The following is a 25,499-nucleotide window of genomic DNA, read 5'->3' as shown; positions in this document are numbered from 1 at the left end:
TAACCCTGTTCTCTCCTAGCCTGCCTCACATAATCAAACTAGCCTGCTAACACTGTTCTCTCCTATCCTGCCCCACAGAATCAAACTAGCCACCCCACAGAATCAAACTAGCCTGCTAACCCTGTTCTCTCCTAGCCTGCCCCACAGAATCAACTAGCCTGCTAACCCTGTTCTCTCCTAGCCTGCCCCACAGAATCAAACTAGCCTGCTAACCCTGTCCCCCCTGCCTGCCCCACATAATCAAACTAGCCTGCTAACCCTGTTCTTCTCCTAGCCTGCCCCACATAATCAAACTAGCCTGCTAACACTGTTCTCTCCTATCCTGCCCCACAGAATCAAACTAGCCTGCTAACCCTGTTCTCTCCTAGCCTGCCCCACAGAATCAAACTAGCCTAACCCACAGAATCAAACTAGCCTGCTAACCCTGTTCTCTCCTAGCCTGCCTCACAGAATCAAACTAGCCTGCTAACCCTGTTCTCTCCTAGCCTGCCCACAGAATCAAACTAGCCTGCTAACCCTGTTCTCTCCTAGCCTGCCCCACAGAATCAAACTAGCCTGCCCCACAGAATTAAACTAGCCTGCTAACCCTGTTCTCTCCTAGCCTGCCCCACAGAATCAAACTAGCCTGCCCCACAGAATCAAACTAGCCTGCTAACCCTGTTCTCTCCTAGCCTGCCCCACAGAATCAAACTAGCCTGCTAACCCTGTTCTCCTAGCCTGCCCACAGAATCAAACTAGCCTGCTAACCCTGTTCTCTCCTAGCCTGCCTCACAGAATCAAACTAGCCTGCTAACCCTGCTCTCCTAGCCTGCCCCACAGAATCAAACTAGCCTGCTAACCCTGTTCTCTCCTAGCCTGCCTCACATAATCAAACTAGCCTGCTAACACTGTTCTCTCCTAGCCTGCCCCACAGAATCAAACTAGCCTGCTAACCCTGTTCTCTCCTAGCCTGCCTCACAGAATCAAACTAGCCTGCTAACCCTGTTCTCTCCTAGCCTGCCCCACATAATCAAACTAGCCTGCTAACCCTGTTCTCTCCTAGCCTGCCTCACATAATCAAACTAGCCTGCTAACACTGTTCTCTCCTATCCTGCCCCACAGAATCAAACTAGCCTGCTAACCCTGTTCTCTCCTAGCCTGCCCCACAGAATCAAACTAGCCTGCTAACACTGTTCTCTCCTATCCTGCCCCACAGAATCAAAACTAGCCTGCTAACCCTGTTCTCTCCTAGCCTGCCCCACAGAATCAAACTAGCCTGCTAACCCTGTTCTCTCCTAGCCTGCCCCACAGAATCAAACTAGCCTGCTAACCCTGTTCTCTCCTAGCCTGCCCCACAGAATCAAACTAGCCTGCTAACCCTGTTCTCTCCTAGCCTGCCCCACAGAATCAAACTAGCCTGCTAACCCTGTTCTCTCCTAGCCTGCCCCACAGAATCAAACTAGCCTGCCCCACAGAATCAAACTAGCCTGCTAACCCTGTTCTCTCCTAGCCTGCCCCACATAATCAAACTAGCCTGCTAACACTGTTCTCTCCTAGCCTGCCCCACATAATCAAACTAGCCTGCTAACACTGTTCTCTCCTAGCCTGCCCCACAGAATCAAACTAGCCTGCTAACCCTGTTCTCTCCTAGCCTGCCCCACAGAATCAAACTAGCCTGCTAACCCTGTTCTCTCCTAGCCTGCCCCACAGAATCAAACTAGCCTGCTAACCCTGTTCTCTCCTAGCCTGCCTCACATAATCAAACTAGCCTGCTAACACTGTTCTCTCCTATCCTGCCCCACAGAATCAAACTAGCCTGCTAACCCTGTTCTCTCCTAGCCTGCCCCACAGAATCAAACTAGCCTGCTAACACTGTTCTCTCCTATCCTGCCCCACAGAATCAAACTAGCCTGCTAACCCTGTTCTCTCCTAGCCTGCCCCACAGAATCAAACTAGCCTGCTAACCCTGTTCTCTCCTAGCCTGCCCCACAGAATCAAACTAGCCTGCTAACCCTGTTCTCTCCTAGCCTGCCCCACAGAATCAAACTAGCCTGCTAACCCTGTTCTCTCCTAGCCTGCCCCACAGAATCAAACTAGCCTGCTAACCCTGTTCTCTCCTAGCCTGCCCCACAGAATCAAACTAGCCTGCTAACCCTGTTCTCTCCTAGCCTGCCCCACAGAATCAAACTAGCCTGCCCCACAGAATCAAACTAGCCTGCTAACCCTGTTCTCTCCTAGCCTGCCCCACAGAATCAAACTAGCCTGCTAACCCTGTTCTCTCCTAGCCTGCCCCACAGAATCAAACTAGCCTGCTAACACTGTTCTCTCCTATCCTGCCCCACAGAATCAAACTAGCCTGCTAACCCTGTTCTCTCCTAGCCTGCCCCACAGAATCAAACTAGCCTGCTAACCCTGTTCTCTCCTAGCCTGCCCCACAGAATCAAACTAGCCTGCTAACCCTGTTCTCTCCTAGCCTGCCCCACAGAATCAAACTAGCCTGCTAACCCTGTTCTCCTAGCCTGCCCCACAGAATCAAACTAGCCTGCCCCACAGAATCAAACTAGCCTGCTAACCCTGTTTCTCCTAGCCTGCCTCACAGAATCAAAACTAGCCTGCTAACCCTGTTCTCTCCTAGCCTGCCCACAGAATCAAACTAGCCTGCTAACCCTGTTCTCTCCTAGCCAGCCTCACAGAATCAAACTAGCCTGCTAACCCTGTTCTCTCCTAGCCTGCCCCACAGAATCAAACTAGCCTGCTAACCCTGTTCTCTCCTAGCCTGCCCCACAGAATCAAACTAGCCTGCTAACCCTGTTCTCTCCTAGCCTGCCCCACAGAATCAAACTAGCCTGCTAACCCTGTTCTCTCCTAGCCTGCCCCACAGAATCAAACTAGCCTGCCCCACAGAATCAAACTAGCCTGCTAACCCTGTTCTCTCCTAGCCTGCCTCACAGAATCAAACTAGCCTGCTAACCCTGTTCTCTCCTAGCCTGCCCCACAGAATCAAACTAGCCTGCTAACCCTGTTCTCTCCTAGCCTGCCTCACATAATCAAACTAGCCTGCTAACACTGTTCTCTCCTATCCTGCCCCACAGAATCAAACTAGCCTGCTAACCCTGTTCTCTCCTAGCCTGCCCCACAGAATCAAACTAGCCTGCTAACACTGTTCTCTCCTATCCTGCCCCACAGAATCAAACTAGCCTGCTAACCCTGTTCTCTCCTAGCCTGCCCCACAGAATCAAACTAGCCTGCTAACCCTGTTCTCTCCTAGCCTGCCCCACAGAATCAAACTAGCCTGCTAACCCTGTCCCCCCCTGCCTGCCCCACATAATCAAACTAGCCTGCTAACCCTGTTCTCTCCTAGCCTGCCCCACAGAATCAAACTAGCCTGCTAACCCTGTTCTCTCCTAGCCTGCCCCACAGAATCAAACTAGCCTGCTAACCCTGTCCCCCCCTGCCTGCCCCACATAATCAAACTAGCCTGCTAACCCTGTTCTCTCCTAGCCTGCCCCACAGAATCAAACTAGCCTGCTAACCCTGTTCTCTCCTAGCCTGCCCCACAGAATCAAACTAGCCTGCTAACCCTGTCCCCCCCCTGCCTGCCCCACAGAATCAAACTAGCCTGCTAACCCTGTTCTCTCCTAGCCTGCCCCACAGAATCAAACTAGCCTGCTAACCCTGTTCTCTCCTAGCCTGCCCCACATAATCAAACTAGCCTGCTAACACTGTTCTCTCCTATCCTGCCCCACAGAATCAAACTAGCCTGCTAACCCTGTTCTCTCCTAGCCTGCCCCACAGAATCAAACTAGCCTGCTAACACTGTTCTCTCCTGTCCTGCCCCACAGAATCAAACTAGCCTGCTAACCCTGTTCTCTCCTAGCCTGCCCCACAGAATCAAACTAGCCTGCTAACCCTGTTCTCTCCTAGCCTGCCCCACAGAATCAAACTAGCCTGCTAACCCTGTTCTCTCCTAGCCTGCCCCACAGAATCAAACTAGCCTGCTAACCCTGTTCTCTCCTAGCCTGCCCCACAGAATCAAACTAGCCTGCTAACCCTGTTCTCTCCTAGCCTGCCCCACAGAATCAAACTAGCCTGCTAACCCTGTTCTCTCCTAGCCTGCCCCACAGAATCAAACTAGCCTGCTAACCCTGTCCCCCCCTGCCTGCCCCACAGAATCAAACTAGCCTGCTAACCCTGTTCCCTCCTAGCCTGCCCCACAGAATCAAACTAGCCTGCTAACCCTGTTCTCTCCTAGCCTGCCCCACAGAATCAAACTAGCCTGCTAACCCTGTTCTCTCCTAGCCTGCCCCACAGAATCAAACTAGCCTGCTAACCCTGTTCTCTCCTAGCCTGCCCCACAGAATCAAACTAGCCTGCTAACCCTGTTCTCTCCTAGCCTGCCCCACAGAATCAAACTAGCCTGCTAACCCTGTTCTCTCCTAGCCTGCCCCACAGAATCAAACTAGCCTGCTAACCCTGTTCTCTCCTAGCCTGCCCCACATAATCAAACTAGCCTGCCCCACAGAATCAAACTAGCCTGCTAACCCTGTTCTCTCCTAGGCGGCCCACAGAATCAAACTAGCCTGCCTCACAGAATCAAACTAGCCTGCTAACCCTGTTCTCTCCTAGCCTGCCCCACAGAATCAAACTAGCCTGCTAACCCTGTTCTCTCCTAGCCTGCCTCACAGAATCAAACTAGCCTGCTAACCCTGTTCTCTCCTAGCCTTCCCCACAGAATCAAACTAGCCTGCTAACCCTGTCCCCCCCTGCCTGCCCCACATAATCAAACTAGCCTGCTAACCCTGTTCTCTCCTAGCCTGCCCCACAGAATCAAACTAGCCTGCTAACCCTGTTCTCTCCTAGCCTGCCCCACATAATCAAACTAGCCTGCCCCACAGAATCAAACTAGCCTGCTAACCCTGTTCTCTCCTAGGCGGTCCACAGAATCAAACTAGCCTGCCTCACATAATCAAACTAGCCTGCTAACCCTGTTCTCTCCTAGCCTGCCCCACAGAATCAAACTAGCCTGCTAACCCTGTTCTCTCCTAGCCTGCCCCACATAATCAAACTAGCCTGCTAACACTGTTCTCTCCTAGCCTGCCCCACATAATCAAACTAGCCTGCTAACCCTGTTCTCTCCTAGCCTGCCCCACAGAATCAAACTAGCCTGCTAACCCTGTCCCCCCCTGCCTGCCCCACATAATCAAACTAGCCTGCTAACCCTGTTCTCTCCTAGCCTGCCCCACAAAATCAAACTAGCCTGCTAACCCTGTCCCCCCCTGCCTGCCCCACAGAATCAAACTAGCCTGCTAACCCTGTTCTCTCCTAGCCTGCCCCACAGAATCAAACTAGCCTGCTAACCCTGTTCTCTCCTAGCCTGCCCCACATAATCAAACTAGCCTGCTAACCCTGTTCTCTCCTAGCCTGCCCCACAGAATCAAACTAGCCTGCTAACCCTGTTCTCTCCTAGCCTGCCCCACAGAATCAAACTAGCCTGCTAACACTGTTCTCTCCTAGCCTGCCCCACAGAATCAAACTAGCCTGCTAACCCTGTTCTCTCCTAGCCTGCCCCACAGAATCAAACTAGCCTGCTAACCCTGTTCTCTCCTAGCCTGCCCCACAGAATCAAACTAGCCTGCTAACCCTGTTCTCTCCTAGCCTGCCCCACAGAATCAAACTAGCCTGCTAACACTGTTCTCTCCTAGCCTGCCCCACAGAATCAAACTAGCCTGCTAACCCTGTTCTCTCCTAGCCTGCCCCACATAATCAAACTAGCCTGCTAACACTGTTCTCTCCTAGCCTGCCCCACAGAATCAAACTAGCCTGCTAACCCTGTCCCCCCCTAGCCTGCCCCACAGAATCAAACTAGCCTGCTAACACTGTTCTCTCCTAGCCTGCCCCAAATAATCAAACTAGCCTGCTAACACTGTTCTCTCCTAGCCTGCCCCACAGAATCAAACTAGCCTGCTAACCCTGTTCTCTCCTAGCCTGCCCCACATAATCAAACTAGCCTGCTAACACTGTTCTCTCCTAGCCTGCCCCACAGAATCAAACTAGCCTGCTAACCCTGTTCTCTCCTAGCCTGCCCCACAGAATCAAACTAGCCTGCTAACCCTGTTCTCTCCTAGCCTGCCCCACAGAATCAAACTAGCCTGCTAACCCTGTTCTCTCCTAGCCTGCCCCACAGAATCAAACTAGCCTGCTAACCCTGTCCCCCCCTGCCTGCCCCACAGAATCAAACTAGCCTGCTAACCCTGTTCTCTCCTAGCCTGCCCCACAGAATCAAACTAGCCTGCTAACCCTGTTCTCTCCTAGCCTGCCCCACAGAATCAAACTAGCCTGCTAACCCTGTCCCCCCCTGCCTGCCCCACAGAATCAAACTAGCCTGCTAACCCTGTTCTCTCCTAGCCTGCCCCACAGAATCAAACTAGCCTGCTAACCCTGTTCTCTCCTAGCCTGCCCCACAGAATCAAACTAGCCTGCTAACCCTGTTCTCTCCTAGCCTGCCTCACATAATCAAACTAGCCTGCTAACCCTGTTCTCTCCTAGCCTGCCCCACAGAATCAAACTAGCCTGCTAACCCTGTTCTCTCCTAGCCTGCCTCACAGAATCAAACTAGCCTGCTAACCCTGTTCTCTCCTAGCCTGCCCCACAGAATCAAACTAGCCTGCTAACCCTGTTCTCTCCTAGCCTGCCCCACAGAATCAAACTAGCCTGCTAACCCTGTTCTCTCCTAGCCTGCCTCACATAATCAAACTAGCCTGCTAACCCTGTTCTCTCCTAGCCTGCCCCACAGAATCAAACTAGCCTGCTAACCCTGTTCTCTCCTAGCCTGCCTCACAGAATCAAACTAGCCTGCTAACCCTGTTCTCTCCTAGCCTGCCCCACAGAATCAAACTAGCCTGCTAACCCTGTTCTCTCCTAGCCTGCCCCACAGAATCAAACTAGCCTGCTAACCCTGTTCTCTCCTAGCCTGCCCCACAGAATCAAACTAGCCTGCTAACCCTGTCCTCTCCTAGCCTGCCTCACATAATCAAACTAGCCTGCTAACCCTGTTCTCTCCTAGCCTGCCCCACAGAATCAAACTAGCCTGCTAACCCTGTTCTCTCCTAGCCTGCCCCACAGAATCAAACTAGCCTGCTAACCCTGTTCTCTTCTCCTCTCCTCTACACCCAGTAATTTATAGTTCTATTCCATGGTCCATTACCCCCTCACAGGGAGAAGAGGAGACGGGAGAGATCTCCTAAAGGAGTGGTGAGGAGGGAACGGTCTAACTCACTGGTGTGGGGAAAGAGAAAGACTCTCACTCAGGCCATTAAGTCCTTCTGGTAATAAAGGGGAGGACTGCTTGAGCATAGAAATAGAAGGGGTAACACAACTGAACAGACATGAGTTATGTGTCAAATCGCACCTTACTGCACGATATGTCTCTTTAGATCAGCCCATAACTCTAAGAAATACTAAATTTTTCACGTTCCACCCAAATATTGGCGACACAATAGAATTTACGCGACGTCGTGACTTGTTAGTGTCAATTCCAAATGAGACACCCAAAATGGCCGCCGCCCGTCGGTCATGGCCCGTTGCTCGTAATTGGAATGGCCGTTCTGCTCATTGTGATTCTACGAGGTCCATGCAGTGTTTAGTATTCCTGTGTGCTGTGTTGTAGCAGCGCTTTATGGCCCACATGTAATAGACTTTGTTCTATCAGACATCAGTGGCAGTATCCCTGTTGAGTTCTGTGTTCTGGATGCCTGTAGTGTCTCACACTATTGGTCTTTACCTTCTGCTGCTGTTGGCAAAACTAACTCCCCCTCTGGGGATCAATACATGGAATGAACCAATCAAATGTATTTTATTCACTTCATTTCGATGTGAAGACAATCTAGTTTTATTTCTCCTTAGTGGTTCCTGGTGTTGATGAGATGGAGGATAGAGGAAGTGGGGAGAGGATGGTGGAGGGGAGAATAGAGGAGGGGGAGGATAGAGGAGGTGGAGGGGAAGATAAAAGGGCCAGTGGGAGGAATCTTACAGCATATTGTTGTGTTGTGGTGGGGATCAACCTTGTTAATGGGAACACTGGGATCAACCTTGTTAATGGGAACACTGGTGATGATAATGTATTTGTTTTGCCGTCTTGGTTATTGTTGCTACGCGTGTGGTTCAAAGAGCAGTATATTCAAGGAATTACAGTCCACTGAAACAGCTGCGACCAATGTGACGATGTGTGTGTGTTCGCAGGCATGTGTGCATGTGCGTGAGAGAATGTTATCTGCAGTGCCTGGTACAGGGGGTCTTGGCAGGAACCTCTTCTTTTTGTTTCTCTAAGGTGTGGTGGTTCACCTTAATTCCTCTTTAGATATCTTCTATTTGGATAGTGTAATGGATCTTCATATAACTCCAGGGATGTGTTGTTTCAATATCTTCATGTTCTCTCTTCCTGTCCTTTGTGTTATAATTGTATTCTATGTCAAAGGAGGCAAACGGTGGCTTTATGAAGCTTTATAACTTAGTTCCTATCTGAAAGGATCTCCTGAGTGGCTTCATAGAAACACTCTCTACTTTCTATTCAACATAAAAGGCCCAGCTACCAAACTATTAACCCTTTACACTCACAGCCCCTGTCATCCCATATACTGGTTGAAAATGGCAGATTTGGTCATTAATGAGCACCTCAATTGGAATGCAGGGGCTGTACAGTAACATGTTGTATATGACGTCAGAGCTCAAGCTGTCTGCTTTACAGCGTTGTATGAGTTTCAACTGGCAGACGTTCTAAACGTGTTTATACAACGGGTGGTTTAGAGATCCCATTGTTAGAGCCTCTCCTGCCCATGATATGAGACAACATACACATGGTCCCGTTCATATAAAGTGGCATTGTTTACATTGTTACCTAGCAACGCACTACCACTACTACTTTTACAACTACTAGTCTCAGCACCTATAACTCGTCGTGGATGATTTTGGCTGCTTTAATAATTTCGTTTGTAATCTGAGGGGAATGCTGTAAATCTAGAGGAGTCCATGTGTTCTGAAAGATGAGACATTGAGGATTATAATACTGGTTTGATGTCATAATGTGTACTTCACATTTCCATATTTAAAAATTCATTTATTTACAGTATCAACGTTTATATTAGCTATTTTTGGTGTAAAATTACAAGATTACATGTTATACCCTGGATTGTTCTGAACAGAATGAGCCTATATTTCTCGTATTGTGAAGAAAATTTGCCGTAGAACACGCACTGAAGTGCCTTGTGAAAACCTAAGACGGTAAGATCGTATTTTATAACTAGTAATGTTGGCAATAGAACAGGCTTTCAAACGATGTACACCTGAACCACGTTGAGCTTTATAATGGGCCGTTTTTGGATTGTTTTTAGCTTGTTCCAAACAAACTTCAAGTGTGCTTGCTTCCGAGTGGCTCCCGAGTGGCGCAGCGGTCTAAGGCACTACGTCTCAGTGCTAGAGGCGTCACTACAGACCCTGGTTTGATTCCAGGCTGTATCACTACCAGCCGTGATTGGGAGTCCCATAGGGCGGCGCACAATTGGCCCAGCGTCGTCCAGGTTGATGTTTGGCCAGGGTAGGCCGTCATTGTAAAACAAGAATTTGTTCTTAACTGACTTGCCTAGTTAAATAAAGGGTAAATAAAATAATATATAATAGCACCTTTTATATTTGAAGACTTTTTCCTTGAGTCATAAAAGTGCATTGAAATGACTAATGGATCTGTGCATAGTTTGGAGAGGTGTGGCCACTTGGACACACTAGGTAGACCTCTCACTCAAACGCTTGTTATCATTTTTTTTGCTAGGTTGAACCTAACACAATGTTCAAGAATATTTGGTATTTATTAGGATCCTATTAGCCGCTGCAAAAGAAGCAGCTTCTATTCCTGGGGTCCACATGAACATGACATAATACATAGTACAGGACATTATTAGTCAAGGACTGAAATGCATAAATACAAAATGTCACACACAGCGTACATATCAGTACATACAATATCTAGGTCTAATACATAGTACAATGCAAGTTACAATACAAGCTATATAAAATGGCTGTCTCTCTTCACAGTCCCCTTTGTGCAGTAAGGTGTGCTATCTGTTTTTTTTAACTGGTTTTATTTCTAGCTTGAGTTACCTGGGGTGGCAGAGTTCCATGTAGTCATGGCTCTATTTAATACAGTGTATTTCCCAGCCTCTGTTCTGGACCTGGGGACTGTGAACAGACCTCTGTTTGCATGTCTAGTGTTGTACCGGTTAGTGTCCAAACTGGTTGAACAGACAGTTTGGTACCTTCAACACATCAATATCTCTTACAAAGACCAATAGTGATGCAGTCAATCTTTCCTCAACGTTGAGCCAGGAGAGACTGACTTGCACGTTACTGACAGTTTCCCTCGACTGTGATGTCAAGAAGGCAGTGCAACGCCTTATAATGGACCTCTTCCCATTTAAGCAACCATTTTCTATGTTACTGAATGTATCCAGAGTATTTTTAGATTTGTGTTATTGAGAAATGCTGCAAAAAGTACTGTAAATGTAAAATGAAGTGTATAATGTTTGGATTCCGTCTTGTCTGGTGAACTGTTGTGTTCTCACCTTTGGTCAGATAATTTCCCCTTAATCTCCAAACTGTTGCTTTATCATTGGTTATGCATATTATTTTTCATATATTTCTTCTGTTAAAAACATTTCGATTTGGCCCTATCCATACAGTTCAAATTCTAGGAGTGAAAAGAGTTAAGACTGACAACAGCCCAGCTACCAAACTATCCCTTTAAGACTAACGTCCACTGACCAGTCCTCAATTAGGTCTGGAGGAATCGGCCTGATTGGTCCGTTAGTCCAGCGGTCCTCTACGTTTAGGCTCGTGTCACATCCAGTCACCTCTTGAATCCGGACACCGAGGTTGTGGAAACGAGTGGTCGCTGTGCCCTCCGTTCTATCTCTATAAATATAGATGTGTCCCTTCCTGCCTTTCCCCATCTTATTCACCATCATCTTCATATTTTTCACAAAGTAGGCCTTGTATTAGCATTCTTAATGGACAAATCTTCAGTTAGTCACACATTGAGGTCAATGGGATACGAAGTGAAAATGTTACTTAAAGTTAGGATTCACCCCATAGTACCTATTTATTTATTTTTACTTCCAACTCTCCAGTGGAGAGAACTCTGTATTGGTGGTTAAGATGTTCAGTAATTAGAGGCGGCTGGACAGGATATCAAATCTGACTGAAGAAGTCATACCACATTCTGGGTCACTGGCACTGCCCTCTCTCTCTCGTTTCTTGCTCGCTCAATGCTCGCTCAATGCTCGCTCAATGCTCGCTCAATGCTCGCTCAATGCTCGCTCAATGCTCGCTCAATGCTCGCTCAATGCTCGCGGCTCTCTCGCTCGCGGCTCTCTCGCTCGCGGCTCTCTCGCTCGCGGCTCTCTCGCTCGCGGCTCTCTCGCTCGCGGCTCTCTCGCTCGCGGCTCTCTCGCTCGCGGCTCTCTCGCTCGCGGCTCTCTCGCTCGCGGCTCTCTCGCTCGCTGCTCTCTCGCTCGCTGCTCTCTCGCTCGCTGCTCTCTCGCTCGCTGCTCTATGCGCGCTGCTCTCTGCTCTATGCGCGCTGCTCGCTGCTCGCTGCTCTCTGCGCGCTGCTCGCTGCTCTCTGCGCGCTGCTCTCTCGCTCGCGGCTCTCTGCGCGCTGCTCTCTCGCTCGCGGCTCTCTCGCTCGCTGCTCTCTCGCTCGCTGCTCTATGCGCGCTGCTCGCTGCTCTCTGCTCGCTGCTCTCTCTCTCGCTCGCTGCTCTCTCTCTCGCTGCTCTCTGCTCTATGCGCGCTGCTCGCTGCTCTATGCGTGCTGCTCGCTGCTCTCTGCTCGCTGCTCTCTCTCTCTCGCTCGCTGCTCTCTCTCTCTCGCTCGCTGCTCTCTCTCTCTCGCTCGCTGCTCTCTCTCTCGCTCGCTGCTCTCTCTCTCGCTCGCTGCTCTCTCTCGCTCGCTGCTCTCTCTCGCTCGCTGCTCTCTCTCGCTCGCTGCTCTCTCTCGCTCGCTGCTCTCTCTCGCTCGCTGCTCTCTGCTCGCTTCTCGCTCGCTCGCTCGCTTCTCTCTCTCTCGCTCGCTGCTCTCTCTCGCTCGCTTCTCTCTCTCTCGCTCGCTGCTCTCTCTCGCTCGCTGCTCTCTCTCGCTCGCTGCTCTCTCGCTCGCTGCTCTCTCTCGCTCGCTGCTCTCTCTCGCTCGCTGCTCTCTCTCGCTCGCTGCTCTCTCTCGCTCGCTGCTCTCTCGCTCGCTGCTCTCTCGCTCGCTGCTCTCTCTCTCTCGCTCGCTGCTCTCTCTCTCTCGCTCGCTGCTCTCTCGCTCGCTGCTCTCGCTCGCTTCTCTCTCGCTCGCTGCTCTCTCGCTGCTCTCTCGCTGCTCTCTGCTCGCTGCTCTCTCTCTCGCTCGCTGCTCTCTGCTCGCTTCTCGCTCGCTCGCTCGCTTCTCTCTCTCTCGCTTCTCTCTCTCTCGCTCGCTGCTCTCTCTCGCTCGCTGCTCTCTCTCGCTCGCTGCTCTCTCTCGCTCGCTGCTCTCTCTCGCTCGCTGCTCTCTCTCGCTCGCTGCTCTCTCTCGCTCGCTGCTCTCTCTCTCGCTGCTCTCTCTCTCTCGCTCGCTGCTCTCGCTCTCTCGCTCGCTCGCTGCTCTCTCTCTCTCGCTCGCTCGCTGCTCTCTCTCGCTTCTCTCGCTCGCTGCTCTCGCTCTCTCGCTTGCTGCTCTCGCTCTCTCGCTCGCTCGCTGCTCTCTCTCTCTCGCTCGCTCGCTGCTCTCTCGCTTCTCTCGCTCGCTGCTCTCTCGCTCGCTTCTCTCTCGCTCGCTTCTCTCTCTCGCTCGCTGCTCTCTCTCGCTCGCTGCTCTCTCTCGCTCGCTGCTCTCTCTCGCTCGCTGCTCTCTCGCTCGCTGCTCTCTCGCTCGCTGCTCTCTCGCTCGCTGCTCGCTCGCTCGCTGCTCTCTCGCTCGCTCGCTGCTCTCTCTCTCTCTCGCTCGCTGCTCTCTCTCTCTCGCTCGCTGCTCTCTCTCTCTCGCTCGCTGCTCTCTCTCTCTCTCGCTCGCTGCTCTCTCTCTCGCTCGCTGCTCTCTCTCGCTTCTCTCGCTCGCTGCTCTCTCGCTCGCTTCTCTCTCTCGCTCGCTGCTCTCTCGCTCGCTGCTCCCTCTCGCTCGCTGCTCCCTCTCTCGCTCGCTGCTCCCTCTCTCGCTCGCTGCTCCCTCTCTCGCTCGCTGCTCCCTCTCTCGCTCGCTGCTCCCTCTCTCGCTCGCTGCTCCCTCTCTCTCTCGCTGCTCCCTCTCTCTCTCTCGCTGCTCCCTCTCTCTCTCTCTCGCTGCTCCCTCTCTCTCTCTCTCGCTGCTCCCTCTCTCTCTCTCGCTGCTCCCTCTCTCTCTCTCTCGCTGCTCCCTCTCTCTCGCTCGCTGCTCCCTCTCTCTCTCGCTCGCTGCTCCCTCTCTCTCTCGCTCGCTGCTCTCTCTCGCTCGCTGCTCTCTCTCGCTCGCTGCTCTCTCTCGCTCGCTGCTCTCTCTCGCTCGCTGCTCTCTCTCGCTCGCTGCTCTCTCTCGCTCGCTGCTCTCTCTCTCGCTCGCTGCTCTCTCTCTCGCTCGCTGCTCTCTCTCTCGCTCGCTCGCTGCTCTCTCTCTCGCTCGCTCGCTGCTCTCTCTCTCGCTCGCTGCTCTCTCTCGCTCGCCTCTCTCTCTCGCTCGCTGCTCTCTCTCTCTCGCTGCTCTCTCTCTCTCGCTGCTCTCTCTCTCTCGCTGCTCCCTCTCTCTCGCTGCTCCCTCTCTCTCGCTGCTCGCTCGCTGCTCTCTCTCTCTCGCTCGCTGCTCTCTCTCTCTCGCTCGCTGCTCTCTCTCTCTCGCTCGCTGCTCTCTCTCTCTCGCTCGCTGCTCTCTCTCTCTCGCTCGCTGCTCTCTCTCTCTCGCTCGCTGCTCTCTCTCTCTCGCTGCTCTCTCTCTCTCGCTGCTCCCTCTCTCTCTCGCTCGCTGCTCTCTCGCTCGCTGCTCTCTCGCTCGCTGCTCTCTCGCTCGCTGCTCCCTCTCTCTCTCGCTCGCTGCTCTCTCGCTCGCTGCTCTCTCGCTCGCTGCTCTCTCGCTCGCTGCTCTCTCTCTCTCGCTCGCTGCTCTCTCTCTCTCGCTGCTCTCTCTCTCTCGCTGCTCTCTCTCTCTCGCTGCTCGCTCGCTGCTCTCTCTCTCTCGCTCGCTGCTCGCTGCTCTCTCGCTCGCTGCTCTCTCTCTCTCGCTCGCTGCTCTCTCTCTCTCGCTGCTCTCTCTCTCTCGCTGCTCTCTCTCTCTCGCTGCTCCCTCTCTCTCTCGCTCGCTGCTCTCTCGCTCGCTGCTCTCTCGCTCGCTGCTCTCTCGCTCGCTGCTCTCTCGCTCGCTGCTCTCTCGCTCGCTCGCTGCTCTCTCTCTCTCTCGCTCGCTGCTCTCTCTCTCTCGCTCGCTGCTCTCTCTCTCTCTCGCTCGCTGCTCTCTCTCTCGCTCGCTGCTCTCTCTCGCTTCTCTCGCTCGCTGCTCTCTCGCTCGCTTCTCTCTCTCGCTCGCTGCTCTCTCGCTCGCTGCTCTCTCGCTCGCTGCTCTCTCGCTCGCTGCTCTCTCGCTCGCTGCTCCCTCTCGCTCGCTGCTCCCTCTCGCTCGCTGCTCCCTCTCTCGCTCGCTGCTCCCTCTCTCGCTCGCTGCTCCCTCTCTCGCTCGCTGCTCCCTCTCTCTCTCTCGCTGCTCCCTCTCTCTCTCTCGCTGCTCCCTCTCTCTCTCTCGCTGCTCCCTCTCTCTCTCTCTCGCTGCTCCCTCTCTCTCTCTCGCTGCTCCCTCTCTCTCTCTCTCGCTGCTCCCTCTCTCTCTCTCTCGCTGCTCCCTCTCTCTCGCTCGCTGCTCCCTCTCTCTCTCGCTCGCTGCTCCCTCTCTCTCTCGCTCGCTGCTCCCTCTCTCTCTCGCTCGCTGCTCCCTCTCTCTCTCGCTCGCTGCTCCCTCTCTCTCTCGCTCGCTGCTCTCTCTCGCTCGCTGCTCTCTCTCTCGCTCGCTGCTCTCTCTCTCGCTCGCTGCTCTCTCTCTCGCTCGCTGCTCTCTCTCTCGCTCGCTGCTCTCTCTCTCGCTCGCTCGCTGCTCTCTCTCGCTCGCTGCTCTCTCTCGCTCGCCTCTCTCTCTCTCTCGCTGCTCTCTCTCTCTCGCTGCTCCCTCTCTCTCGCTGCTCCCTCTCTCTCGCTGCTCGCTCGCTGCTCTCTCTCTCTCGCTCGCTGCTCTCTCTCTCTCGCTCGCTGCTCTCTCTCTCTCGCTCGCTGCTCTCTCTCTCTCGCTCGCTGCTCTCTCTCTCTCGCTGCTCTCTCTCTCTCGCTGCTCCCTCTCTCTCTCGCTCGCTGCTCTCTCGCTCGCTGCTCTCTCGCTCGCTGCTCTCTCTCGCTCGCTCGCTTCTCTCGCTCGCTCGCTGCTCTCTCGCTCGCTGCTCTCTCGCTCGCTGCTCTCTCGCTCGCTGCTCGCTCGCTGCTCTCTCGCTCGCTGCTCTCTCTCTCGCTGCTCTCTCGCTCGCTGCTCTCTCGCTCGCTGCTCTCTCGCTCGCTGCTCGCTGCTCTCTCTCTCGCTCGCTGCTCTCGCTCGCTGCTCCCTCTCTCTCTCTCGCTGCTCTCTCTCGTTGCTCTGTCTCTCGCTGCTCTCTCTCTCGCTGCTCTCTCTCGCTGCTCTCTCGCTCGCTGCTCGCTTGCTCGCTGCTCTCTCGCTCGCTGCTCTCTCTCTCTCGCTCGCTGCTCTCTCTCTCTCGCTCGCTGCTCTCGCTCGCTGCTCTCTCGCTCGCTGCTCGCTGCTCTCTCGCTCGCTGCTCGCTGCTCTCTCGCTCGCTGCTCGCTGCTCTCTCGCTCGCTGCTCGCTGCTCTCTCGCTCGCTGCTCTCTCGCTCGCTGCTCCCTCTCTCTCTCTCGCTGCTCTCTCTCGTTGCTGTCTCTCGCTGCTCTCTCTCTCGCTGCTCTCTCTCTCGCTGCTCTCTCTCTCGCTGCTCTCTCTCTCGCTGCTCTCTCTCTCGCTGCTCTCTCTCTCGTTGCTCTCTCTCTCGCTGCTCCCTCTCTCTCTCGCTCGCTGCTCCCTCTCTCTCTCCCTCGCTGCTCCCTCTCTCTCCCTCGCTGCTCCCTCTCTCTCTCCCTCGCTCTCTTGTTGCTCCCGCTCTCTCCCTCTCTCTCATTGCTCTCTCTCGCTGCTCCCTCTCTCTCTCGCTGCTCCCTCTCTCTCTCGTTGCTCCCTCTCTCGTTGCTCCCGCTCGCTCTCTCGTTGCTCTCTCTCGTTGCTCTCGTTGCTCGCTCTCTCCCTCTCTCTCTCGTTGCTCGCTCTCTCCCTCTCTCTCTCGTTGCTCGCTCTCTCCCTCTCTCTCTCGTTGCTCGCTCTCTCTCCCTCTCTCTCGTTGCTCGCTCTCTCTCCCTCTCGCTCTCTGCTCGCTCTCTCTCCCTCTCTCTCTCGTTGCTCGCTCTCTCTCCCTCTCTCTCTCGTTGCTCGCTCTCTCTCCCTCTCTCTCTCGTTGCTCGCTCTCTCTCCCTCTCTCTCTCGTTGCTCGCTCTCTCTCCCTCTCTCTCTCGTTGCTCGCTCTCTCTCCCTCTCTCTCTCGTTGCTCGCTCTCTCTCCCTCTCTCTCTCGTTGCTCGCTCTCTCTCCCTCTCTCTCTCGTTGCTCGCTCTCTCTCCCTCTCTCTCTCGTTGCTCGCTCTCTCTCTCTCGTTGCTCGCTCTCTCTCTCTCGTTGCTCGCTCTCTCTCTCTCGTTGCTCGCTCTCTCTCTCTCTCTCTCTCGTTGCTCGCTCTCTCTCCCTCTCTCTCTCGTTGCTCGCTCTCTCTCCCTCTCTCTCTCGTTGCTCGCTCTCTCCCTCTCTCTCTCTCGTTGCTCGCTCTCTCTCCCTCTCTCTCTCTCGTTGCTCGCTCTCTCTCCCTCTCTCTCTCTCGTTGCTCGCTCTCTCTCCCTCTCTCTCTCGTTGCTCGCTCTCTCTCCCTCTCTCTCTCTCGTTGCTCGCTCTCTCTCCCTCTCTCTCTCTCGTTGCTCGCTCTCTCTCCCTCTCTCTCTCGTTGCTCGCTCTCTCTCCCTCTCTCTCTCTCGTTGCTCGCTCTCTCCTTTTCTTGTTCTCTTTTTTCTTCATCTTCTTTAGAACATCTTGTTCTTTATTTTCCTCTTGTTCCTCCCCTCTGTCTCTTTCTGTGAGATGTTCTCTAAAGGTGGCTGTAGACACACACACATAGTATTGATGTGTAATCTGTGTGTGGGTGGGACAGTAATGATAGTCCATTTAGACACATTAATGACCGGTTAAAGCTGCTCCTCTCTCTGCTAAGAGCCCCTAGCACAGAAACACAGATATATGAATACATGGATAGAGAAATAGATGTATCCATATGGAAGATGTATACTGTGTTCTATGTTCTCTCAGTGATAACTCTACATGTGAATAGACATGCTTTCTTCAGATCCATGAATTCCCATCACAGATTAACATTGAGACGGTGGCAACACCAGACACTAACTGTAGGTTCAGCGATAGACTGATGAAACCTTTGGCCCCAACCACATGAAGAGAATTTCTATAAAATACAGAGACTTTACATTTTCTCCTCCCCCATCCACTTCTGTGTCTCTATCCAGTCCCCTCCCCCTCTCTTGTCTCTCCGTCCCAGTCCCCTCCCCCTCTCTTCTCTCTCTATCCAGTCTCCCCTCCATGTCTCTCCCTGTCGCTCTATCCAGTCCCCTCCCCCTCTCTTCTGTCTCTCCATCCCATTCCCTTCCCCCTCTCTTCTCTCTCTATCCAGTCTCCCCTCCATGTCTCTCCCTGTCGCTCTATCCAGTCTCCCCTCCATGTCTCTTCCTGTTGCTCTATCCAGTCTCCCCTCCATGTCTCTCCCTGTCGCTCTATCCAGTCTCCCTTCTCCCTGTCCCTACATCCACAGTTTCAATCTGCTGATGTTAGCTCTATTACATAAACCCAATGAAGTGGTTTTAATAGAATTCTCTCCTCTTCCTCCCTCTGCTCAGATGACCTGTCCTACGAGGTACGTTGGTACCTCACGCGGCTGAGAGGGGGGAACAAAGGCACCCTACTGGCCAGCGTGGACCGCTTCGGTCTGGTCAAGAAGGAGGCGCGCAACGCCAGCAGTGACGTGTCCCTGGAGCGCACAGACACACACGCCTACGCCCTGAACATCCACGCCACCCAGGACAGCGACAGCGGGGAGTACCACTGCCAGGCCACGCCCTGGTACCTGTCTGCCTCCACAGGGGCCTGGACACACGGGGCAGAACTCACCTCTACCAGGGTGTTCCTCACTGTACGATTCCCCAGTGAGTAAGGATGGGGGGGTACTGTGTGTGTGTGTGTGTGTGTACAGTAACTAACACTTTCTCTCTCTCTCGGTCTGTCTGTCTCTCTGTCTCCCTCCAGTGTGGGACTCTCTGAAGCTGCCTCTGCTGTACGGTTCTGTAGCCTCTGTGTCCGTGGGGCTCTTCTCTCTCCTCCTGGGTTTCATCTGTGCCCACTGCTGCTGCCGCAACACCACACACACCCCCCGCTCATGCAACAAACTCATGGACCTGGAGATGGATTGACTAGCACAGGCCCGCTGGAGCGACCACCGCTTCTCCAGCTGATGAACTACGAGCACGCGCACGTTACCGCGCCGGCACATTACCACGGCAACGGCAGACAATTGACCAATCACAGCCCTTCGGGTGCGCTCCGTGGAGCTTTTAAGCGCACCAACGGGAGAGGAGGAGAGACAATAGGACATTTACTGTGGAGCTGTAGAGGGGGAAAAACACTGAACTGAACAAACTGCTAAAGAAGAGTGCAGGATATCTAGTCTGCCTATGTGAACGTATTGATGTTAGGTATTGCACAAAACAGCCCTGGAGTATTCCTACCTTAGTGGACTTTGTCTACGTTTGTCCTCAACACTAGTTTTTGAAATTAGACTGTTTTTAAAGCTTTTAAATGGAGATGTGTGTGAGTGTATACTATATTTGTGTGATTTGCCACACCTGAGGCTGGGAAAGAGAGCCGCTTTACCCGTTTTGTCCTGCCCTGTTCCTGGTGTAATGTCATCCTGGTGTGATGTCATTTCAGTGACTCAACAGCAACTAGCCAGGTTCCCTGGCGCATGTTGATGACCTCAGAGGCTCTCCTCTAGAGAGAGTGAATGACACTAAGGACCCAGACCTCACCTGCTGTAACCCCCTACACTGACACTGGTGCTACCCCCACTGTGAATGACATTGATGTTATGTTGGGCCTAGGGTTTATATGGGGCAGGTTGAAGAGCAAGGTGGCCATTAAGGGAGAATGGACTAATGGTTGTGACTGAGAGGTGATATGATATGATATGGACTGACAGTCAGAGGGAGAGATCGTTTATATAGGTAGCATACTGGATTAATGCGTGGAACCAGCTGGAACCTGCTGTCCTCCACACACTATCCCAGCCAATGCCTGGCTCTAGCTGAAGGAGTCCCAAAGTGGCTTCCTCGTCTCCTCTCCTTCATCTGCACTGTTTAATAAACACTGGACGGATCTAAGCAATATAATGGTTGAAGCCTACCCGTTTCATTCACATCAGTGCAGATGAAGTGAAGAAGACGGGACGAGGAAGCCAGAGCATGGAGATACACCCGTGGAATGCAATGGAGAAGGATTAGAGAGAGAACTGTTAACAAACCCATTCCTGAAAGGAACCTCCATGTCACCTCCCAGTTTAGTAGGGCCCAGTCCTTAGGGAGTCTTCTTCCCCTGTCTCTGGTACAGTACAATAGCTGAGTGTCCATAGAAAGGACTATGCTGTGTTTGTATGGGGCTGGGGCTCTCAGGGCTGTTGTGTTCCTGGGGTTAGTGGTTGGCCCAGCAGTAATCTTCCCAGCGACAAAGACCAGCCCTACCCTCTACTAATTACCCCAACCTAGACCCAAAAGGTCTTTTTAGAATGGTCCTGTACCCGATGTCAACTACCACCCCTGAAATGCTACCCTGTCTATACACACACTCCATATACTGCCAACACTCAACATACTGACATGCACACCAACAGTTAAACACACACTGCTTGATCGAGCACTCTTCTTCCCCAATGCCATGTACCCCAACATCTAAAAATAAAATCATACTCCTCGTGCACACACACAAACAACCCTACACACACACTGTCCTGTATACACACTGCCAATGTAACCCTGTGTGAATGCACATCTTGTGAGGCACCAGCTGTATCTAGGTTCTGGCCAGGTACCAACTGGGGCTTTGGCTCTGGGATCTGACTAGGTTTAACTCACTAGCGCCACCGACGGGAGAAGAGCTGCTGTGTGCCAATCAATAAACCAGGGCCCTGTTAAAATACTTAGAAATTGCATCCTTCCTAATCTAACATGACTGGATTGGTGAAAGATGTGTAGTGGAACCCTGGTTTACAGCTGCCATACATCTGTATGAGATCAGACATGTACTTGAAGGAAAGAGTTGCATTTTATAGTATTGGTATCATGTCTCGAGCTGTCCCACTGTGTGGGTGAAAGGTGTCCCTAAGCACTGACCCAAGGTCTGTTCTGTGTGCAACCTCGTAATTATTTAGTTCAGGTTTGGACTTGGGGAAGCTGATCCGAGATCTATTCGAAGAACCTCCCTAAAGTCTAGAACCACAGACAGATAGGACAACCGCCAACACAAAACACTGCACGTTCTTTTTAAAGATCCTTACTGTCATTTTATTTTTTGTAATTTGAAATAGATTTCTAAGTCTTTTTGTAAATGATTGTAAAGCCCAATATGGATTTTTATCTGACATGAATATCTTATTCTGTGCCGATGTTTCTCTGGGTGACGATCAATCAGGGTTTTTTATGATTCGCCTCTGCTTCCAGGCCTCTGAAAAACTTCAAATATTTCTGCCAGAATAAATGTTTTATAACAGTACCACGACTGAAGCTGGTTTGTTGTATCCCTCCTTCCCTCCATCTCTTGTCGTTCTTCAGGGAATAGCTTGTGTCCTCTCTCGCTCTCTCTCAATTACAAATGCAGATGAGTGTTATGTTTAGAACTGTCAGCCTCCAGTGAGTTATTTTTCTCACCTTCACTATCACATTCTCTCTCTTCTTCCTCTCTATCTTTTTCACACCTGTTTTTCTTCATCCCTGGCTCTCCTTTAGTCCCTAAATGTCTCTTTCTCTCGCTCTCTTCTCCCCTCTTTCTCTCCCTCCATCTTCCTCTCGCTTTCAAAAAATTGACCCAGATTTTGGTGCTGTATCCTCCATTCCCCCTCTGGTGATGAGTGTGTGTGTGTTTCATCTGGACACCGATCGTTTAAGGCCTTGTTTGATCCTCAATGGTGGTTCCTGTATTAGACATATCATCTCTGGGATCTGTTGGTTGGGCCTGATGGCTCAGAACAACAGTTTACAACAACTCTAGACCTGGGTGGCCTTTTGTTTCACATCTGTCCTCCAAATGGACTCCTAGCCCCTCGGCTAACTCAGTAAACACTCCTGTAGGTCTGAATGCATCGTCTAGAATGAAGCAATATGGCCAATTGTGTGATATGCTTAAGCCTAATCAAATCCTGCTTCTTAAACCATGTACATCCCTTGTCAAACTCATTCCACGGCGGGACTGAGTGTCTGCGGGTTTTTTCTCCTCCAATGTACTTGATTGATGAAAATAAGGTCACTAATTAGTAAGGAACTCTCCTCACCTTGTCTGGCTTAATTAAAAGGAACTAAACCTGCAGACACTAGGCCCTCCATGGAATGAGTTTGACACCCGTGACATACAGGCAGATGAATGCGGTATGTTGGTTGTTCTAGCTCCGCAGCAGCAGGAGGTTACTGTAGGTAGGGGACTGCATGAGTACACACAACAGTACACCGCATAGAGTAAATGTTAAACTTGAGAAGAGGAGAGTGTCCAGGGGGGAGAGCCATGCCCCGGAATGTGGCGATGACTCGTCAACGCCTCGCCATGGCAACTGTCTACAGACGGAGGGTGTGTGGTTCGGGGGGAGATGGAGGAGAGAGAGGAAAGAACAAGTTGGGGGTGTGATATCTGATCAGCCTCCACCACCTCCAAACGCTCTTTCTCACACACACACACACACACACACACATAACCTACATCATCTATGTTTAGTTTACCCCTATCCTACAGTTTATATTCTGTCAATACTATACACACATAATACTTGCGCACACACGCCTCCAGTAGTGTCATACTCTGGGAGTTGGTTGGAGCATGCCTTGTCCTTGTAAGGCTGTGTGTGTTCTCCAGGGCGACCGTCCCCCTGTGCCAACTTCCTTTGTGTCCTCACCCATCACTGTCACAGCACTGTCACTAGAAATGAAATCAATAAAACAAACACCACCCATAGATGTGAAATTTGATTGAATTTCAGTCACATGGCCATTTGGTTCAATATATCCCTCCCATAATCCATATACATCTTCACTGATCAATGTTATCTTGCAGTTATTTAACCTCTGCCACTACGGCTGCTGGTGTGCTTCTACGGCTGTCATAACCTGTTATGTATGCTCTATGAATGCTCACAGCCTGCGGGAAGCTACATTGAAGCCCTTTTAGTTATTCTGTCTGTTGTTGTATCATTCTAGAGGGGACTGAAACCTGACCCTTTCTAACCACCAATATGCTTCTAATCACTAAGTAGCCCTGACCCCTGACCTCTAACCCTTAATAAAGAACACATATCCCATCAGCTCTGACTGCATCACCATATTTGTCCATCCATGCTGGCACGGCCATCTTTCTGAGTGACTGACATTGTAATGCCTATTAGTTTTGCTCATGTTGATTTAGCACAGCCATACAGACACTATAATAAACACAGGACGGAGCCACAGAGACTTCTGCCAACGCGGAGCAGACTTTATTAGCCTTCAATCAGCCTAGAATTAAGGCCATGCCTGCGGTCATCTAATCTAGGAATTCCAAAACTCGGTCCTGGGGCCTCCCAGCTTGATGAGTTGGTTATTTGAATCAGCTGTGTAGTGCTACGTCAAAAAAACTAAACGTGCACCCAGGGGGGGCCCCAGAACCGAGTTTGGGTAACCCTGATCTAGTCCATTGTTATGCATGCTAGCCCCATGGGGCTATTTAGGTCAGGTCCCCTCGCATTGCCATACAGCTGCTGGCATTGTGGTGTTGCATCTCCTAGATGCTCAGGATGTCTCAGTGAAGAAAGTCTGAATATTGAATTAACCCCATACCCATACATCCTACACACACAGCAGGGCCTCTGTGGTCGTATTCCATTCCATTGTCATAGATACCTTGGCATTTCTCCTTTCCTCAACAACCACTGATCTGACGGTGTGACAGATGAGAGCCTAAAGGCTGCATCTCAATAGCCTAAAGTGGCTTCCTCTCGTCTCCTCTGCTCTCCCTCGTGTTCTGGTCTGAAAACACAGGGTGATTGAAAGCAATATGGTGGATGGATGCCTACCAGGAATTTGCTTTCAATAATTCAGTGCTGTAATCTAATGACTGTTTTTGTTTGTTGACCTAAAGGGTAAAGAACTTCCATCGGGATATATATATAACTCATGTAATCTCTTTCTCTCTCTCTATCCCTCGATCTCTCTCTGGTTACGGCAGTCTCTTTCTCTCTGTTAAAACAGCTGAGTCTAAGCTTTCTGTTCCTTAGGTCAGTGAACAGATCAGATGTCTCCAGACAATAAGACGCCCTCAGTCCCGCCTCTGTTACACACACAGCTACTCTGCCTGACTCAATCCCCCCACCATTTTTAGAACTACTCTGCCTGGCTTAAGGAACAGAGTGAGGGAGGACAAAGATCTTTCCAACCTCATCAGTCTCCTGTTTCACCACATGCATGCATTAGGAATGCTTATCCTGGAGAATCTTATAGTCTAGCGCTGCCATCGTGAAGAGGGATTTAGGATGTTAGTATTGAGTAGGGGTTTCAGGCTCCTTATTTAAATAAACGTATGTTAAGTCCCTCTGGATAACACAAGTCAAATGAATGGCTAAAATGCCCAGCTAATTGTACATTTTAGAACGTTGTCCTTAAGAGTACTGTACTGTATGCGCTGTAGGCTGTGTGTCTTTTAAAAATCAATCCGTTATCAGAATCAACTAGTCTGTGACACAAACGAGGCTAAAGATTCCTAACGGTGTAGGAAATGACTTCTGGACTGGCTTCATTCAGGTCAAAAGCCTTTGTCTCTTCCTCTCCCAGACTGAGAATCAATATAGTCCATGTTGAATCAACTTTTCTGTTTTCTTTCCTTCTTCTCTTCCTTCACTTTTCCCATAGGCCTCCTCGTTCCTCTTCCTGTCATTGAGGGCAAAGGTCGGGGTAGAATGTAAATGTTCTTATCTCCATGGTTACAATTAGGCACTTTAGAGCTCTGTGACCTTTTGGTTGATCTTTTTCTTTGCCTGTCAGAGTTTGGAAAACATATGTAGCAATTAGAATCACTCTATTCTAGCCATAATCGTCTACCATTCTAGAAGATCATAGGTATTCTATTTCTATTGTCTGCAGTGGAGACGTGACCTGTTACCTTGACAATAGCCTTGAAATGAACAGCTCTGATCTGGAATCAGTTAGCGCTGGAGAGTGACTGCAGCATAGAGATCCTATTAAATTACTAGAGGGGCTATGTCATAAAAGTTTCAGAATGGGGTTAAAATTGCAGCCATATTTGTCAGGGAGAAAAACAAACCAGTCTAATTGGAATGAATGGCAGTAGAGGCATAATCCTGATTTGACTTATGAAGGAAAATAAAAGTAAGGCATGTGATATCAGAAATTGTGTAATAGAATTGTCAACCTAAAATATTGTTATATAATTAGAAATTAATTTTATAGGGGTTTTATACACATTTTATGTATAAATAGTCTCTAAAATATATCTAAACAGGTGTGTTTTTTTGGAAAGCTGTGAGTTCTATTATATGATGCAATATCAGTACTTGTTGCATTTACAACTTTTCTAAGTCCAATCATCAACTGATTATAGACAGTGTATAGCTGTGGATTGACTGCATTGTTTGAATGGAATGTAGGCATATTGGCAGTTCATTTTAAGTATTTATGGAATCATTCATCTAAAATTGGCTGGCTAGCTAGCTAATAAACATACAGTGCAGATAAATTATTCTAATTCATTATTTTACACAATATCTTATCACAGCACTGGCAAACCATGGTTGACCAACTCCCTGACCAACATGGCTGACCTTTGGACCATCATAAGAAGGTTGATGTACATTCTAGTATTCTAATTCTATGGACTGGAGCACCTTTAACACCTGGCTCCTATTCTTCACCTTAGAGACAGATCTCTATCGATCCCACAGACATTTAGCTTCCTTAACCGAATAACCGTGTTAAGTTAAAAATAGTATCTTCCTGTTTGTGGTTTGTGCTTACAGTGACATTCAAGGTTTGACATCAGTATTTTATACTGTTAGAAATGCAACATTGCCACCTAGTGTCTACCTAGACACTACATCAGACCTTCATTACATAGATTA

The 25,499-nt window shown here is 50.8% G+C and overlaps 1 protein-coding gene across 1 annotated transcript in view; it reads left to right on the top strand.

Annotated features, from left to right (window-relative positions):
- Positions 1–20,902, top strand: part of LOC120051410 (prostaglandin F2 receptor negative regulator-like) — a 64,913-nt gene extending 44,011 nt beyond the window's left edge. The window contains exons 10-11 of the mRNA XM_038998261.1: positions 17,983–18,288; positions 18,389–20,902. Coding sequence (XP_038854189.1) covers positions 17,983–18,288; positions 18,389–18,552 — 470 coding nt within the window. The 3' untranslated portion in view covers positions 18,553–20,902. The remainder of the gene's footprint in view (positions 1–17,982; positions 18,289–18,388) is intronic.
- The last annotated feature ends 4,597 nt before the right edge of the window (positions 20,903–25,499 follow it).

Source organism: Salvelinus namaycush, chromosome 7 (assembly GCF_016432855.1).
Source record: "Salvelinus namaycush isolate Seneca chromosome 7, SaNama_1.0, whole genome shotgun sequence".
Classification (NCBI taxonomy): domain Eukaryota; kingdom Metazoa; phylum Chordata; class Actinopteri; order Salmoniformes; family Salmonidae; genus Salvelinus; species Salvelinus namaycush.
Note: the sequence above shows the minus strand (reverse complement) of the source record. Positions and strands in the feature narration are given on the sequence as shown.